The sequence below is a fragment of the Diabrotica undecimpunctata genome, chromosome 6 (genome assembly GCF_040954645.1).
Source record: "Diabrotica undecimpunctata isolate CICGRU chromosome 6, icDiaUnde3, whole genome shotgun sequence".
Taxonomy (NCBI): domain Eukaryota; kingdom Metazoa; phylum Arthropoda; class Insecta; order Coleoptera; family Chrysomelidae; genus Diabrotica; species Diabrotica undecimpunctata.
Window position 1 is genome coordinate 147,702,816 of NC_092808.1, and position 15,755 is coordinate 147,718,570.

The 15,755-nt window shown below is 33.4% G+C and overlaps 1 protein-coding gene and 2 non-coding genes across 5 annotated transcripts in view; 2 read left to right on the forward strand and 1 right to left on the reverse strand.

Annotated features, from left to right (window-relative positions):
• The window catches only part of LOC140444078 (uncharacterized), a 95,543-nt gene that overhangs the window by 16,976 nt on the left and 62,812 nt on the right, over window positions 1–15,755 (forward strand). For all 3 annotated transcript variants that reach the window (XM_072535713.1, XM_072535712.1, XM_072535714.1), the window contains exons 2-4: window positions 7,806–7,867; window positions 9,118–9,322; window positions 10,362–10,578. In XM_072535713.1, coding sequence (XP_072391814.1) covers window positions 7,806–7,867; window positions 9,118–9,322; window positions 10,362–10,578 — 484 coding nt within the window. The remainder of the gene's footprint in view (window positions 1–7,805; window positions 7,868–9,117; window positions 9,323–10,361; window positions 10,579–15,755) is intronic.
• On the reverse strand, window positions 10,088–10,160 carry TRNAK-CUU (transfer RNA lysine (anticodon CUU)). Its single transcript has one exon. It is a non-coding gene; the product is annotated as a tRNA-Lys (tRNA).
• Window positions 10,780–10,852, forward strand: TRNAR-ACG (transfer RNA arginine (anticodon ACG)). Its single transcript has one exon. It is a non-coding gene; the product is annotated as a tRNA-Arg (tRNA).

A 15,755-nucleotide genomic window follows, 5' to 3' on the forward strand; every position in this document is an offset into this window, starting at 1 on the left:
GAAGGAGAGCATATCTGAATTAATTTCGCATAATATCTCCGAAGAATTGTAACTTTCGAGATTTGATGGTGGTCAGTACCTCTCGGTTCTTATTCATTCTTCTGAGGACCTCCTATTTGTGACTCGGTCCATCCACGCGATCTTAAGTATTCTCCGATATAGCCACATCTCAAATGCTTCCAGTTTTCTGCACATATCTTCGTTCAAGATCCACGATTCAACACCATAAAAAAGGACAGAGAAGACGTAGCATCGCAGCATTCTTACTTTGGATCAAGAGAGAGGTTGTGACTCTTGAAGAAGGCCCCCATCCGATTGAAGGTGGATCTAGATTTTCGGATGCGTGCTCTAATCTCTTGGTTGTTGGTTCATTCTTCATTTATTATGGTGCCGAGGTAGTTGTAGTGCGTCACTCTTTCTACAGGGGATTGGTTGACATAGAGTTGACATTCTGTTATCCTTTTCTTGCTAACTATCATAGGCTTTGTCTTCTTAACGTTTATATTGAGTCCATATTGTTTACTGTAATTCGTAATTCTGTTCATAAGAACTTGTAGGTCTTCTAAGTTGTCCGCAAATACTATGGTGTCATCTGCATATCTGATGTTGTTTAGCCGGTAACCATTTATTAGAATACCTTTTTCAGTTTCGTGCAAAGCTTCGATAAATATTCTTTCAGAGTGCAGATTGAAGATTAGAGGAGACAAAATACAGCATTGCTTCACTCCACGCATGATCTTCACATAGTTAGTGTGTTCACCTTCATTTTTAATTATTCTCAGATCTTGGTTGTTAATTTCTGCTTCTTTTAGTATTTGCATCATCTTGGCGTGCTGTACTCGATCAAACGCTTTCTCGTAATCAACCAGACATGCGTATACGTCGCAGTTGACGTCCCTGCATCTCTGGAATAAGGCTTGTACTGAGAACAAAGCCTCTCTAGTACCAACAGCATTTGTGAACCCGAACTGGTTAGCGGAAATTTGACTTTCACACAGCTTGTAGATTCTCTTATGAATTATCTTTAGAAACAATTTTAGGAGATGACTCATGAAGCTTATAGTACGGTAATCTTCGCATTTTTTTGGTTCCTGGTTTTTTGGAAGTGCAATAAACTCAGATTTCAGTCATTCTGTTGGTATTTCTCCAGAGTTGTTATGTTGTTGAATATCTTTGCGATTATTGCTAGTGATTCGTTGTCCATTAGTTTGAGTAGTTCTGCTTGTATATTATCAGGGCCTGTCGCTTTGCCATCCTTTAACTGTGTTTTTGCATAATAAACTTCCTGCTGTAATATTCTTGGTCCATCATTTACCTCTTCTTTTAGCTCAAAGGTGTTATCTCTTTGGTCTTCAAATAGTTTTTCTAAATATTCTTTCTACGTTCTTATTTTACTATGTTTTTATAAGATGATGTTTCTGTCAGAATCAGTTATATTTCCTTTCTGCCTTTGTCTTAGTCCCCCTGTGGGTTCTTTAACTTTCCTATGTACATTTGTAGCATTTCTAAAATTTCTTGATATATATTGAAATACCCTCGTATTTGCTAAAGTATTGAAGAATATTTTTAGTGTATTTCAGTTCCTATCGTACAAGTTAAAATATCCAAAAAGTGTTTTCAATCCTTTTATTTGCGTCTCTAGAGTTAATGTAAACCATTTTATAGTTTGTTTATATTTCACAGATGTGTATTTCCTTTTTATATTTAGATCGAAACCGCTTTAAAATATTTTTCGTCGTCAAATGAACGAAATATTCCAGTTTATATGTTTTGTTTATACCAAGTTGAGAAGCGAATGATTTTTAAGAATTAACTCACTCTCGCTGAGTCGTGATCAAGAGCGGTAGGCTTCAGCGTTTAGTCCGAATTTTCTTCAGATTCGCAAATGTCTTTTTTATTGTTTCTTTTAGTGTTCCAGTGCCCCAACTTCAAACCTCAATTTTTCGCAGAATGATACGCAGTTTTGTTCGTGTGTCGGAGATTTCCAGCCATTGTTGAGTTTTTAAGAAGTCCAGTTTACAACTCAAGTGTAACTTAGTGAAAATCAAGGTAACTTTTTTTTAAAGAAGGTTAATCTACATGTAGTAACAATTTTTTGTAAGTTTTTGTAGCATCTCTCACTTGTAAACAGAGTTTGTAAACGAATAGGACATATGTGTAAGTTTTCCTTTTTTATTATTTTGTTTTAAATCCTTGTAAATATTTATATCGTAATTAATTTTGTATTGTCTATTTGTGTAACTGTTTGTGGTGAGACAACAAATAAATGTTTAGTTTTTTCTGAACCATTTTGTTTACTTCTTCTAACTAACTCTCTAACCCTTTTTTGAGTTTTATTTAAAAATATATATTTTTCATTACTAATAATTATTTCAATAGTTACAACTAGTTGTTATAATCGTTATAATTTGGCACGTCGAAGCGGCGTCTATTTTAAATTGCTAGAGGTCTTTCTTGTGTTTTGTTTTGTTTGTTCCAAGAGACTTATGTAAGCACCCCTTTGTTTTATTTTTTGTAGTTGCCCCAATCCAACCCCCTTGCCATTCACTTATCCACGACCCAGCTACTCCAAATAAACCCTGAGTGCCATTCGCATAAGTATCGTTTATTTTACTTGCCCTATCTCCACCCCAATAGTTTCTGTCCCCAACTTTCAACCCCCATAATAATACCCTATGTGGTAGGCACAAATATTTTATTACACATAGTGACTATTGTACTTTGACTGCAGAGTCTCAATTTCTTCGCATCTTTCCCTTGCTTCTTTTTCTTTCGCTTCTCTGATTTTCGTTCTTATTAACATATTTATGGTTTTATGTTTGTCTGAGTTATTTTTGGCTTCTCTTCTCTCGTCCATTAGTTTCAGGATCTCATCTGTTATCCATGATTTTTTCTTCATTAATCTATCTATCTTTAAGTGTTTATCCTTTACACTTTGCACTATTTCTGTAATATGTTTGATCGTTTATTCTTCGTTCGATTCGTCTCTAATTGCAGTCACTTGCTCGTTTAACGTGGCTTGGACTCTCATCCTCGTATCAAGTTCTTTGAGCATACGTAGGTCGTATGATTGTCTGCTCCAGAATAAGTCTTGACAGATGTAAAGCTGTTTCGGAATATTTTATTAATTAAAATGTAGTCTATTTGATTACTAATAATTATCCCGCGTCTGTTTTGACCCGGGAGAATCCCTTGTCAGTCCCAATCTTAGCATTAAAATCGCCCATAATGATAAGAACTTCCTGTCGAGAAATTTTCTGTATGATATTGTTGATGTTCTGATAGAACTCAATTGCTTTTTATTCCGACTCCATATTCATGTGATCCATCTCTTTTTCCCGAGTAATATACCTTGTGATCTTCTATTTGTATCTAATATGCATTCTCTTCATCTCCTGTATTGCATTGTGGATTTTTCCTACTTTGTATAAAGTTTTAACATCCCATGTGCAGATCCTGATATTCTTTCTGCACTTCAATTTATTATCTTTTGGTAAACTCAAAACTGTCCTCCCCGGAGACCCGACCGATCGGAATTTATTTTAGTATTGAGCATTGCCATGATTGATTGACTAGGGCGTATCGCTGTGGAATTTTAATGGAGTGTTTGTTCTACTTGTGCTTCCCCATCCTTATGCCGTTGATCAAATCTTTGGTTCATCCTCTTTCGATGCCGATTTCACAACCTCAGGACAAAAGGGAGCCCTACCACTTACCAACTCATCCGCCCGAAGCCGTTGGCCAGTAAGTGGAGGATGGCTTATACCGACAATTGCTCGGTGAATGACTCGTCACACTGAATGACTCGCCACACTGAAGAGTATCAGGTAGAAGGAAATATAGTGACCCGTCTGCTCTCGGAAACCTTATAGCCATTCGGGGTCGGAAAAAACAAGAGTTAGCTAAGAGAGGCTAATAGGAAAGATTAAAGACATATCACTCAAGACAAGTTGAAAAAGAGTAATTTGTGAAGGCCCTTATGATGCGCCAGGTGCGTTTCATAAGCGTAGGAGTATTAATGCACCTTGTGTTCCCGTTCATACCTCGGGGTGTTGACTACAGACTGTATGGCACGTCCAGCATTACATAGCATGGAGGATAGGGTGCGCGTCATTTTACAATGGAGACACCCCAACTCCATGGTCTGACAATATGATTTACGATATTGTATCTGGTTTGACCTAATCCTTGAATGTATCCTTAGAATAGACTCAATACAAAAAATGTAATTTATGTATCATGCAGTGTAATTTCTTCCTCTACACAGAAAATATGTTTGATTTGTTTTCTATTAAAGCTTTAGATAGGCAATAGTTAATACACATAACCAGCAGAATATTTAGCCACTTATATGATTCCTTTATTATCTTAAGTGGAACGACCAATTTTATGAGTTAAACAGATATTTGCATAAACTTATTGAGTTCAATTAAGAGCATGAGAATATTTTGTAATTAAGTATGACAAACTTAAGTATGTTAAGTGTGTTTAATTTAGTAAAAAACGGAATCTTACTGTTTGATTATGTTCATTTTTGGTGATAACCAAACAATGATAATATAGTAAATATAAGTTTAATTTAATTATAAACCAGTCTCTTCTGGCATTTGTATTTTCCTTACTTTTTTATTACATATTTTCAACTAAAATGTGATTCAGTACAACTGAATGCTATCTAAATACAATAAGTAATCAAATATTTCCAAATTAATGAACGTTTTATATCTATTAGCATTGTTCTTACTGTCTTACTGTATGGCTGTGAAAGTTGGACAATGGACTCTGAAATAGAAAAAAGAATAGATGCCTTTGAGATGTATATATACAGACGAATGTTGAGTATTCCATGGGTACAAATAGTTACTAATGTTGAGGTACTTCGTCGCATGTGTAAACAAAAAGAATTACTAAGAATAATCAAAGAGAGGAAAATGCTATACTTGGGTCATAGGCTGAGAGGCGAAAGATATGAATTACTTCAAGTTATACTGGAAGGAAAAGTACAGGGCAAAAGATCAGTAGGAAGACGCCAGAACTCGTGGCTAAAAGATCTGAGGAGATGGTTCGACCGCTCATCCGCAGAGATCTTTCGCGCAGCAGTTTCCAAAGACGGCGCAATGAGAAGAAGAAGCATTGTTCTTACCTAAACAATGCTATTAGTGAGAATTTACCCTTAGGTACATTATCAAAAAGCTTCGTTTGTTGAAGTACCATGGTCATCAAATTATTATAAAAAGGTATTTGTTATTTATTAGAGAGATTAGTAAATTTTGGTTTATATTACATAAGCTTTTCGTATTCTCATAATTTTCTACACAAAAAAAGAATGAAGAAAAATATGAATATTTTTATTAAATTTTAACTTAAAAATCAGTGAACATTTGAAATTAATTAAAAATGTATATACCTAGTAGGATAAATACACTTTTTAGTAATTACTATTTAAATGGGAATAAGCCATAATTAAAGGTTTAAGTAAGCGGAGTTAATGGAAAAATATTACAAATTATTTTAAAAAATGTTAAAATGTGTAGCAATTATAGAAAGATATCAACTAGTTAATGTTTGCTGCAGATATTTGAATACAGATGCAATAGCAGAAATAAGAGATGAATTCAGGGCACTTATGTTTAGTTATACTTCATGAATGGTAGTATTAAACTGACTTAAATTACATTATTTTCATCACAGTTGTATTTTTTACTCAATCCAAATTTTCATATATGCAAAACAAACCCAAAGGGTTGAGTCAATATCTGGTTCTGATTTTGTAAGCCAAGGGGTATAAGTAGGGATGGGAAAAACCTACCGGATTTAACCGAAAACCGGTTTTTTTACTTCGCAATAACCGGTTTTATCGGTTAAAAGTGTTTCATGTGTATAAAACAATTACTTATAATTTTAAAACAGAGTTAAACTTAAACCTTCTTTTTTTCATTATCAATATTTACTCAATTTTACACCTTTGGATGCCTTTGGTTTCTAGGCTCCTCAATTGAAGAATACTACATATTGAGAGCGATAAAAAATAAAAAATAAAAAATAAAAATAAAAACGTTTATTGCCTAATGAAATTTAACATGTCATTGAGTATATCATTCATTATTGTCTTCTTTCAGCGTCCCGCACTTGCACCGCCAGCTTCTTGATTATTCGTCCTCTCGGCATCCTGGACCTCTTTGTGTGGATTTATCCTCGTCTTCTTCTGTAGGTACTAATTTACGGCGCCGTACAGGTGGTCGATCAGTCTATGGGTAGCTCTATGCATCCTCTGGTTCCTGTTATTCTCGAGGATGCCCCTGGTCTTATGGAGTCTTCTTGTAGCCTGGTGGAAGAAATACCTGGTCCTTTTCTCGGCCACCTCCCTCAGTGGTGTATACTGGAGCCTTTCTCTGATGGTTGCGTTCGTGATTCTGTCTTCCCATGATGCTCCGTCGATGATCCGGTAGCATGATGTTTCCGTGGCTTCTAATCTTCTCCAGTGTGTTTCTTCGATGGAACTCCACACTGGAACTGCGTACAGCATCACCGATCTAACATAGGCCTGGTACAACTGGATTTTCTTGGCCTTGGACAGCGGGCTGGTCCTAAAAATGAAAGGAAGAATTAGTCTTTTAGCTGCATTAGCTTTTACCTTAGTTTTTTGTATATGCATCCGGAAGTTGAGTCTTCTGTCGAGGTGGACTCCTAGGTATTTGACTGAGTCTTCTTCCTGGATCCTGTTGCCTCCTATCCTGATTTGGTTTCGTGTTGGTCTCGAACTCTGGCTGAAGACTATGAACTGCGTCTTTTGGGTGTTGATTTTTATCTTCCATTTTTCGGTATACCTCGTGATTTTTTCTAAGTGATTTTCCATATTCCTTATGATTCTTTCTTCGTCTTTTCCGGATGCATACACCGCTGTATCGTCTGCATAAAGAGCTGTTGAAGTTCTTGGATCTGTAGGTAAGTCTGAAACAAAAATGTTATATAAAATTGGAGATAAAATGCTGAGCTGAGGCATTCCTTCCTGAATATCTTGAATTGTTGACATCTTTTGGTCCGCTGAAACTTGGAATGTTCTGTTCGACAGGTAAGTGTCACAGATGTTGATGAGGTAGTGGGGAAGTCTAGCCTTGTCCATCTTGAAGATTAATGCCTTTTTCCAAACCGTGTCATATGCCTTTTCTATGTCCTGTCCTTTGTTTCCTGTTGAATTTTATTTTGGTGTCGCTGATGATTCTTGCTAATTGAAGTTCGCAGTTCCTTCCTTTTCTGAATCCAAATTGTTCCTCTTGTATGATTCCACTTCTTTCTGTGTGTTTCATCAAACTTTTGTAGATGATCTTTTCCAGAATTTTTCACATAGTTTCTAGGAGAAAAATAGGCCTGTAGCTTTCTGGTCTTCTTCCGTCTTTCCTCGGTTTTAGGAGGGGGATGATCTTGGCGTGCTTCCAGTTGTTCGGAAAGTGTCCTTTCTCCAAGCAGAATTTGAAGATATAGTACAGTTGTACTATTATCTTCCTTGGGAGCTGTGGATGAGGGTGATGTTGTGGATTCCTGCTGGTCCTGGTGCTCTGCTTCCTTTCAGTTTTCTGATGATCCTTGCTACTTCGTATGGGCTGGTGCAGTCTTCTTTGAGAGCGAACTGTACCGATCGTAAGAATTTCGGAAAAATTAAAATATTAGTTTATGATGTACGTGCTGCCATCTACTCAAAGAATTGTTTAATGTTAGTTTAGTTGAATGCAACTTATTTTAACTGCGGCGTGAACATACTACTTTAAAATAGTAATCAAGTTTTAAGTTTCTTTATTTTTTTGCAGATGGCGGCACTTGTTATACTTATTAGTACCTCTTTTATTTGATCTCAAGTATATAGGAGCACGTAAGTAAACTGAAAACATTGTTTAAAAATAGTCCTATTTAAACAATGCTGAAAATATATTTAATACAATAGCTTTAGAAGATGGTATAAGAAGTTCTTGATGTAATACTTAGTTAAAACGACAATTTATACTGTTAAAAAGTTATATTTTTTTACATAATCTATTGTAAAATTCAGCTCGTTCAACAACGTTAATTTTCCAGCAGTGTTCATGATGTAGATCTCCCAATTTCCTCATTTTCTAGATACTTTTGTGAGCAGATTCATTTTGCTATTAATATCTAAGATGGTATCTTACAGAAATGCTTGTGGAAGTCGAACGTAGTATTCTCCATTCTGAGTTTACCATTTTCAAGATACGTCGTCAAAATAATGGTTTTTCTCAAAACCAAAATTATCCAACGCAGAGTCAAACCCGGAAAACCACAGAAAGCACATATATCATCATCATTCTGGCTTTACAACACTGCTTGGGTCCTAGCCTCCTCAAGAATTTCTCTCCAGTCGTCCCTATCCATAGCCTTTCTCCGCCAAGCACGTATTCCCATATTTCTCATGTCTTCATCGATGTTATCAAGTAACCTTGTTCTGGGTCTTCCTTTTCTTCTCTGACCAATGGGTCTATCAAGGAACGTTTTTCTAGCTGGCTCATTTTGTTCCATTCGCATTACATGCCCTATCCACCTCAGACGTCCTATCTTAATATGTTTTACGATATCAGGTTCCTGTATATTCTATAAAGTTCGAAGTTGTATCGTCTTCTCCACACTCCATTGTCATTCACTGCTCCTTAGATTCGCCTTAGTACTTTTCTTTCGAGACATCCTAAAATGTTTTCATTATTTTTTGTTGAGCCCAGGTCTCTGAACCATTTGTTAGGACTGGGCGTATTATTGTTTTATAGAGTTTTATTTTTGTATTTCTCAAAATAATTGTGGATTTAAGGAGGAGATTGAGCCCAAATTAGCATCTGTTGGCCGTGCAAATTCTGCGGTTTTCGTTCTACTAACAATATTGATATCATTAGCCTAGGCCAGTATTTGCACTGATTTCTTATATATTGAACCAGTGGTTGTGATTTGTGGCACACGTATTACTTTTTCTATAGCCAGATTGAACATAGTTCTTATATTTTTTCATCAGTGTTCATTAACCTTATTGGTCATGCGGTCCTACTAATAATTTGGCTTATTTTGGAACTTGCATTAATTGGTTCAATATTGCTATCAATATCTTAACTTTTTATACAGAGTTAGAAGAAGACGAAGATATTAGGAGGCCTTGTGCTGATTTTAAAATAGGAGACGATGACTTAGAGGCATATGATTTTATTAGACGGTTTCGTCTTGATCTTCTGAATACACCATATCCCGGTGTATCGAGAGTTAGAGGAACCAATCGTATGCAAACAGCATACAGACTTGATAAGGAAGCTGATCTAACAGTACCAACAAGGTAAGAATTGTTTTATTTAAAGTATAGCGGTAGTGGAACATACTTTTAGAGTCAGATATTTTTCTGAATGGAATTACAACAACAACTTTTAGTATTGGTAACCAAATCTTGCTGCATTCTATAAATGTATTTGCTACACAATTTGCTTCATTGGGTAGGATAAGTGTCGATTCTTTGATTTTCCTCTTTTAACTATCTGCTTCTTTCATATCTATTAAAATGCATCTTTCTCTTGGACTCTGTGTTCATTGTCCCAAGCAAATTTGACATCTATCAAAAATTCTGTTTTTAATGTAAGACTTATGCTCATTTATCGTAACACTTAATAGTCGTGAAGTTTGTCCCAGATAAAAGTTTTGGAAGCTATTGTCTTGTAGCATTTAAATAACTAATTATTATTTTATAATCTGAATTAACCACAATTTCAGTAGCAAATACCCGTTTCCATTTCCACTTCAGAATTCGTTCTCGAAATAAAAATTCCTCGGCAGAATGTAGTAGGTTCTGGTTACCAAACTATTCTGTAAAATATGACGTAATTTATGTTGAATTGTGAAATTTTGAAAGTTCGAATTTCTATTTTTATAAAAAAGAATTAAACTTGCTTTGTTAAAGCCCTAAATATTCAATTTGATATTATTTTATTTGTTTTATTAATAAAAGGAAATAAATTTGTTTTTTTTTTTATTTCGAAAATATATGTCTCGACAGCTAAGATATACTCAACATAAATAAAAATTTAAATTAAAATAAAACAAAAAACTTCGCCCAACGTGGGGCTCGAACCCACGACCCTGAGATTAAGAGTCTCATGCTCTACCGACTGAGCTAGCCGGGCTTGTACGTTTAATTTGCATTTGACCACCTTCTTAATGGTTATTATCAATAGTGTTATTGATTATTATATAAATAATATTTTGATTGTACTAATTTTAGATGGTAATTTCAATTTTTGATTTATTCATTTATCTTTCAAAATAACTAAGATTTTTAAATACTATATATCTACATGATGTAAAGTTGATTGTTAATATTTTAGGAGAATATTTCCATTGGGACTACCGGACCAGTTTTCGTTTATTTCGACATTTAGAACTAAAAAACCGCCAAGAGGAGTCTGGCACATTATTAGAATTACGGATGTGCAATTCAGACCACAATTTTTAATAACTCTAAATCCAATTAACCAAACAATTGAATTTTCAATTACTAATTATGAAGGAAGGTTACAGACTATCCAGTTTGATAATGCAACTGTAAGTTAACTATTGATTTATCTGATTTCATACTATAAACAAAGGGTATAGATGCATTCTTTGCTATAAATGTAACAATCTAAAAATATTAACATTCTCAAAGAAAATATTCTTGAGCCTCCGCCACAGTATAGACAACAACGTTGTTATCTATCCTACTGTGCCTCCGCGTTATACATTCTCTAAAATTTTGTAATAGAAGGTCCTGTGGCGCAACGGATAACGCGTCTGACTACGGATCAGAAGATTCCAGGTTCGAATCCTGGCAGGATCGTAATTTTTTATTTCTTTATAACCAATTATTTTATAAACATATTGATTATCAATGGTGTCTGGTGATAATATTGTTCAGGGGGTGCTGACTCGAGAATACAAAAATAGGTACCTACTTACCAGAAGCCTAATTTTTAAAATGACACCCAATCCTTGGAAACCCAATTGGAAAGGCATTGCAAAAGCTATCAATGTCTTCTAAAGGTAGTTCCTCTCTATAATGTTCATAATATTATCTTTAAAACAACTTTGCACCAGATAGATGATTTTTAAAAGCAAAACGATCCTTAATTTTAAATATGATATGGTCACAAGTTTCTCTGCAGATAAATTCAAATTCTTCTCATTTCCTACCCGTCCCTTCTGCTGCTTCTGACGTTAACAACAATTGTTTCAAAATTGTCAACAGAATATTGCAATTTCCCAGAATCCGTTTAATTTTCTGCATTTGCACAGGAGATACTTTATCAATATTTCGAAATAATTACTTGTTACACTAATCTAAATTTACATTTTTGAACAAGTCACAATAATTTCATCACCAGATGATAAAACATTCGGTTACATTTCTGAATGTAATGCCTATTTATGCAATGTGTGTATCAATAAGAACTTTACGTAATGAAAAAAATCTCAATGGATTTGGATTCAGCGCCAAAAAATATTCTAAGAAACACGTTTGTTCTTAGAAATCAAAATCTTTGCAGCAGCGTGTTATTTTAAATTAATTTAATTAATTTGTTCCAACATACAGGTTTATATCCCCAAAGTATTTAAGAACTTTTCAGAACTAAAAAACCACAATTGGTCACGTATTTTCCTGCCAAAAAAGTAACCAAGGGCCGTCTGCGTAGAAACAAGTTTTCACTGCGATTTTTTGACATTTACTGAGCAAAATTAATCTACCAATGGAGAGAAAATTAAATTTTTTTTAGAATAATTTGCCACTTGAATCCTTTAATAATATAATAACATTCACCCTTGGCAGAGAATAAATAACAATCAGAATGCCCACTGTCAGATAAGGCCTTTGAAGTGTGTCCCCATGTTTAAAACGGAAAACACAGGCTCGGGTTGAGAAATTTGTGACAAGCTACGACCGAACCGTAATTTAAATTTTAAGATGTTAATAATTTAGTAAATTTGAAATAATTTAATCTATTCTTCAACTAAAAGTACGACATAAAATATTGCATATTATGTATATGAACGTTATGTGCATATGTGCCGTTAAAAATTGTAAAAATACATGTACGAAATGGAACATGAAAGTTGTTTTTCTTTTCCGAAATATCCAGGAAGGTGAGAAAAATAACAATTAGTATTTATGTATTCAGATCTTAGAAATTAAAATATATATTTAAAACAATTTCAAGTTTAAGAATTACAGTGAATAATCATTTTTAGAAAAATAAAGTTATTACAAGTTAAAATACAGTATTGAATGAAAGTTATGGCAAAAAAGTAATATAAAGTAATATAAAAAGTAATTAAAGAATAATTTGTTAGCTTTGGATGTTGGATATCTATACTTCCATTATTTAGGTAACAATTTTCCACAGCTGTAGCCTTCAACACTCCATCATCATCATCATGCAACCTCTTCTGTCCACTGCTGGACATAGGTCTCTCCCATTTTTCGCCACTCTTCACGGTTCTGTGCTTCTTGTTGTCATTTCTTGGATATTTGTCTAATGTCGTCCATCCAGCGTGTTGGTGGTCGTTCTCTGCTGCGTTTGTCTTCTCGTGGGCGCCAGTCAATCAATTGACTGGCTATAAAAAATTGACTGGCTTCATCACTCCAACATATCTCAATTCCTGATCATCAACACAGATTACGCAAACTTCACCAATTAAACTTCACCGATTAAAGTTTATTAAGGGTTGGAGAATAATAATTCAAGGCGTGATGGAATTGTGAGATGTACTAAAAGCTTCTGGATTTTAGTATCTTCTGTCTAGAAGATTGAATCAAGATGCTTTGGAAATTTTTTTTGGAAAAATGAGACAAGATCACGGTAACTGTATCAACCCAACTATCATTCAATTTCAAATGGGCTTTAAGAAATTGTTATGTGTAAATTTGTTAAATTCTGGTACTGAAAACTGTGAAGATGTCGCAGATGCCATATTGTTAAAAATTTCAGATTTTTCCAAATGAAGTGAAATATTTGAGTACATACCACCACATACTTGCAGAATATTGAATGAACTTACTGTAATGGATAGGTCCTGATTATAGGTCAAATGATATATTGCAACAAAATGTAATAAAATATATGCGGTTATTTAATTAATAAAAATCTTCAAGTTCATACCTGTGATACGTGTGACAATTATTTAAAAAACTATAAAGATTTGGATGATGAATCTCTCTATTGTTTTTTAAAGCCTATGAAACTGGCTCTTTGGATATATAGGATACCAAACAATAATTTTGCATTTTTCAAATCTTCTTTAGAAGTCGGTTTTCAAGCAAATTTTGAATAAATTATATTGCAAAAGAATATTGTTCATAATTTTGTACATAACATATTATGTTTAAAAGATTTGTTTTTATATAGCTTGTCAAAATTTTCCACTTTAATATTTGTTAAAGTTGTATACTTGAGTAAGACTATTTTCTGCTTTAAAATATATATCAATCGTAATCTTAAAAATCAATTTAATATTAACATGCAAAACTCTATGTATATTATTATATATTTCATTTATGGTCCCGTTTAAAACATGGCTGATTCCGTCGGCGCGAACGAGATGCGCGTACCTATCTCGCCAAGCAGAGTGTGCATTCTGATTGTTTTATTATTCTGTGCCCTTGCCCTTAGGTGAGCGGTTTACCCATCGAGCAAAAAGAGAAAAGAGGGAATGTAAAGGTAGTGGGGGCAAAAATATTGTTTGACAGGAAGTGCCATCTTGAGAGGCCACATTAAACAAGAAAAGAGAGACTCTTTCCTTGTTTGAGAAATCAAATTTAGTTGGGTTATGTTATTGTTGTTTGTCCCAACTGTCACATGAAAGATTATTTGTATTTGTATTAAAGTTTTTTAACAATTGTTTCATATTTTAAACTATTATTGTTATTGTTTAATTAAAACTTTATTGTGTTCTAGTATTAAAAAAAGTATTTTAAGTGTATTATGTATTAATATTATGTAATATTAATATTATGTAATATAAAATAAATAAATAGATAAATTAGCACCCCTACACCACTGTATGATTATTGTGAAGTGTCATGAAATTTAAATTTGGCGCAATCGCATTTCAGGATATGTCCGCCATCAGAGGCCACTTTTTTGGTCTCCTTTTAATAACGATTAGATTCCCTCTTTTGACTTTTTGCTCGATGAGTTTACCCCTCAAAAGACGCTTAGAAACAGAATATACCGACTAAAATTCTTTTTGCATTTCTAATGCATCAAACGTTTTTTATTCGATTCTATATATTTTTCCAAGATGAAATGTATTTTTTTTAAATTTTTACAAGTGGGCCGGCAATTGTTATTAACAAATAACTAATACAAAAAAGCAATTTCACCAAATTGCTTCGGAATCAATTTTTTAGGTGTATCTCATCAAAATAAACACTTTTTCTCTCTTGATAATTTTTCGAAAAATGCTTCCTTTTCGAGTTATTTGCATTTTTTTGTTGAAAAAATGCCTTAATTAGTGATTTTTGGGATTTTTTTTCTAAAAAACTACTAAATAAATTGCAATTCTACAAATAGCTTTATAATCTTTAAACCGTCGAGTACAAGTTAGAATATTTTGACAAGGATAATTTTTTTCTATCTTGCTAAAAACGTGGACCCAAATATTTCGAATATGCCTTTCGAGCAGTCTACCGTTAAGTGTGTACAGCGGTTGCGGCGATACAGGCGTGCGGCACGTAGAAATATTTGTTTAAATTTAAAAAATGAATTCAGTACAAATATTACGTACAATTTATTAAAATAAAAAGATATTTCTAATTATTTTTATATAGACATATTATAATTAAAACAATTAAAATTAATTTTTTACAATGCAATAATAATGTAATTTTTCTTTTAATATACGTGGTGACTATATTATTGAATGTTTTATTACAGTGAAATACATTAAGCAATATATAATTAATTTTCATTGAAAAATATAATAAAATTAAAATATAATATTAATTATACATCGTTTTCATTGTCAATAATTTGAAAATTTTCGTCAACAGCAACAGGATTTCCATCTAATAAGCTGATTTCATTGTCTTCACTAAAGTCGTCTTTAACATTTTTACAATCCTCTGGTGTACATGCACACACTGCGCAGCATTCTAAATTATAGGAAATACAATTACAATTTTTCGTAGAACATTTTCCGGTACATGAGCAGAAATACTTTTGTAACATATCTAAACTAGTTTCGCCTTCAAAATAATTAAAATCGAAACAATTATTTTCCATTGTCCAACCATGGGTTAATGGGTTAAATATTGTTTTTTGCTTGAATCCATTCATTTATTTGCCACTTTGCTCTTAAGTAATGTTGTAATAATGCTGGTTTCGAAGGTGGTAATTTTTCATTAGATGCATTTTTTTTAGCGCCTACAGCACCTCAACCGCTGTACACGCTTAGCGGGATACTCTCGAAAGGCATATTCGAAATATTTGGGTCCACGTTTTTAGCGAGATAGAAACCATTTATCCTTGTCAAAATATTCTAACTTGTACTCGACGGTTTAAAGATTATAAAGCTATTTGTAAAATTGCAATTCATTAAGTAGTTTTTTAGAAAAAAAATCCCAAAAATCACTAATTACGGCATTTTTTCAACAAAAAAATGCAGATAACTCGAAAAGGAAGCATTTTTCGAAAAAATATCAAGAGAGAAAAAGTGTTTATTTTGATGAGATACACCTAAAAAAT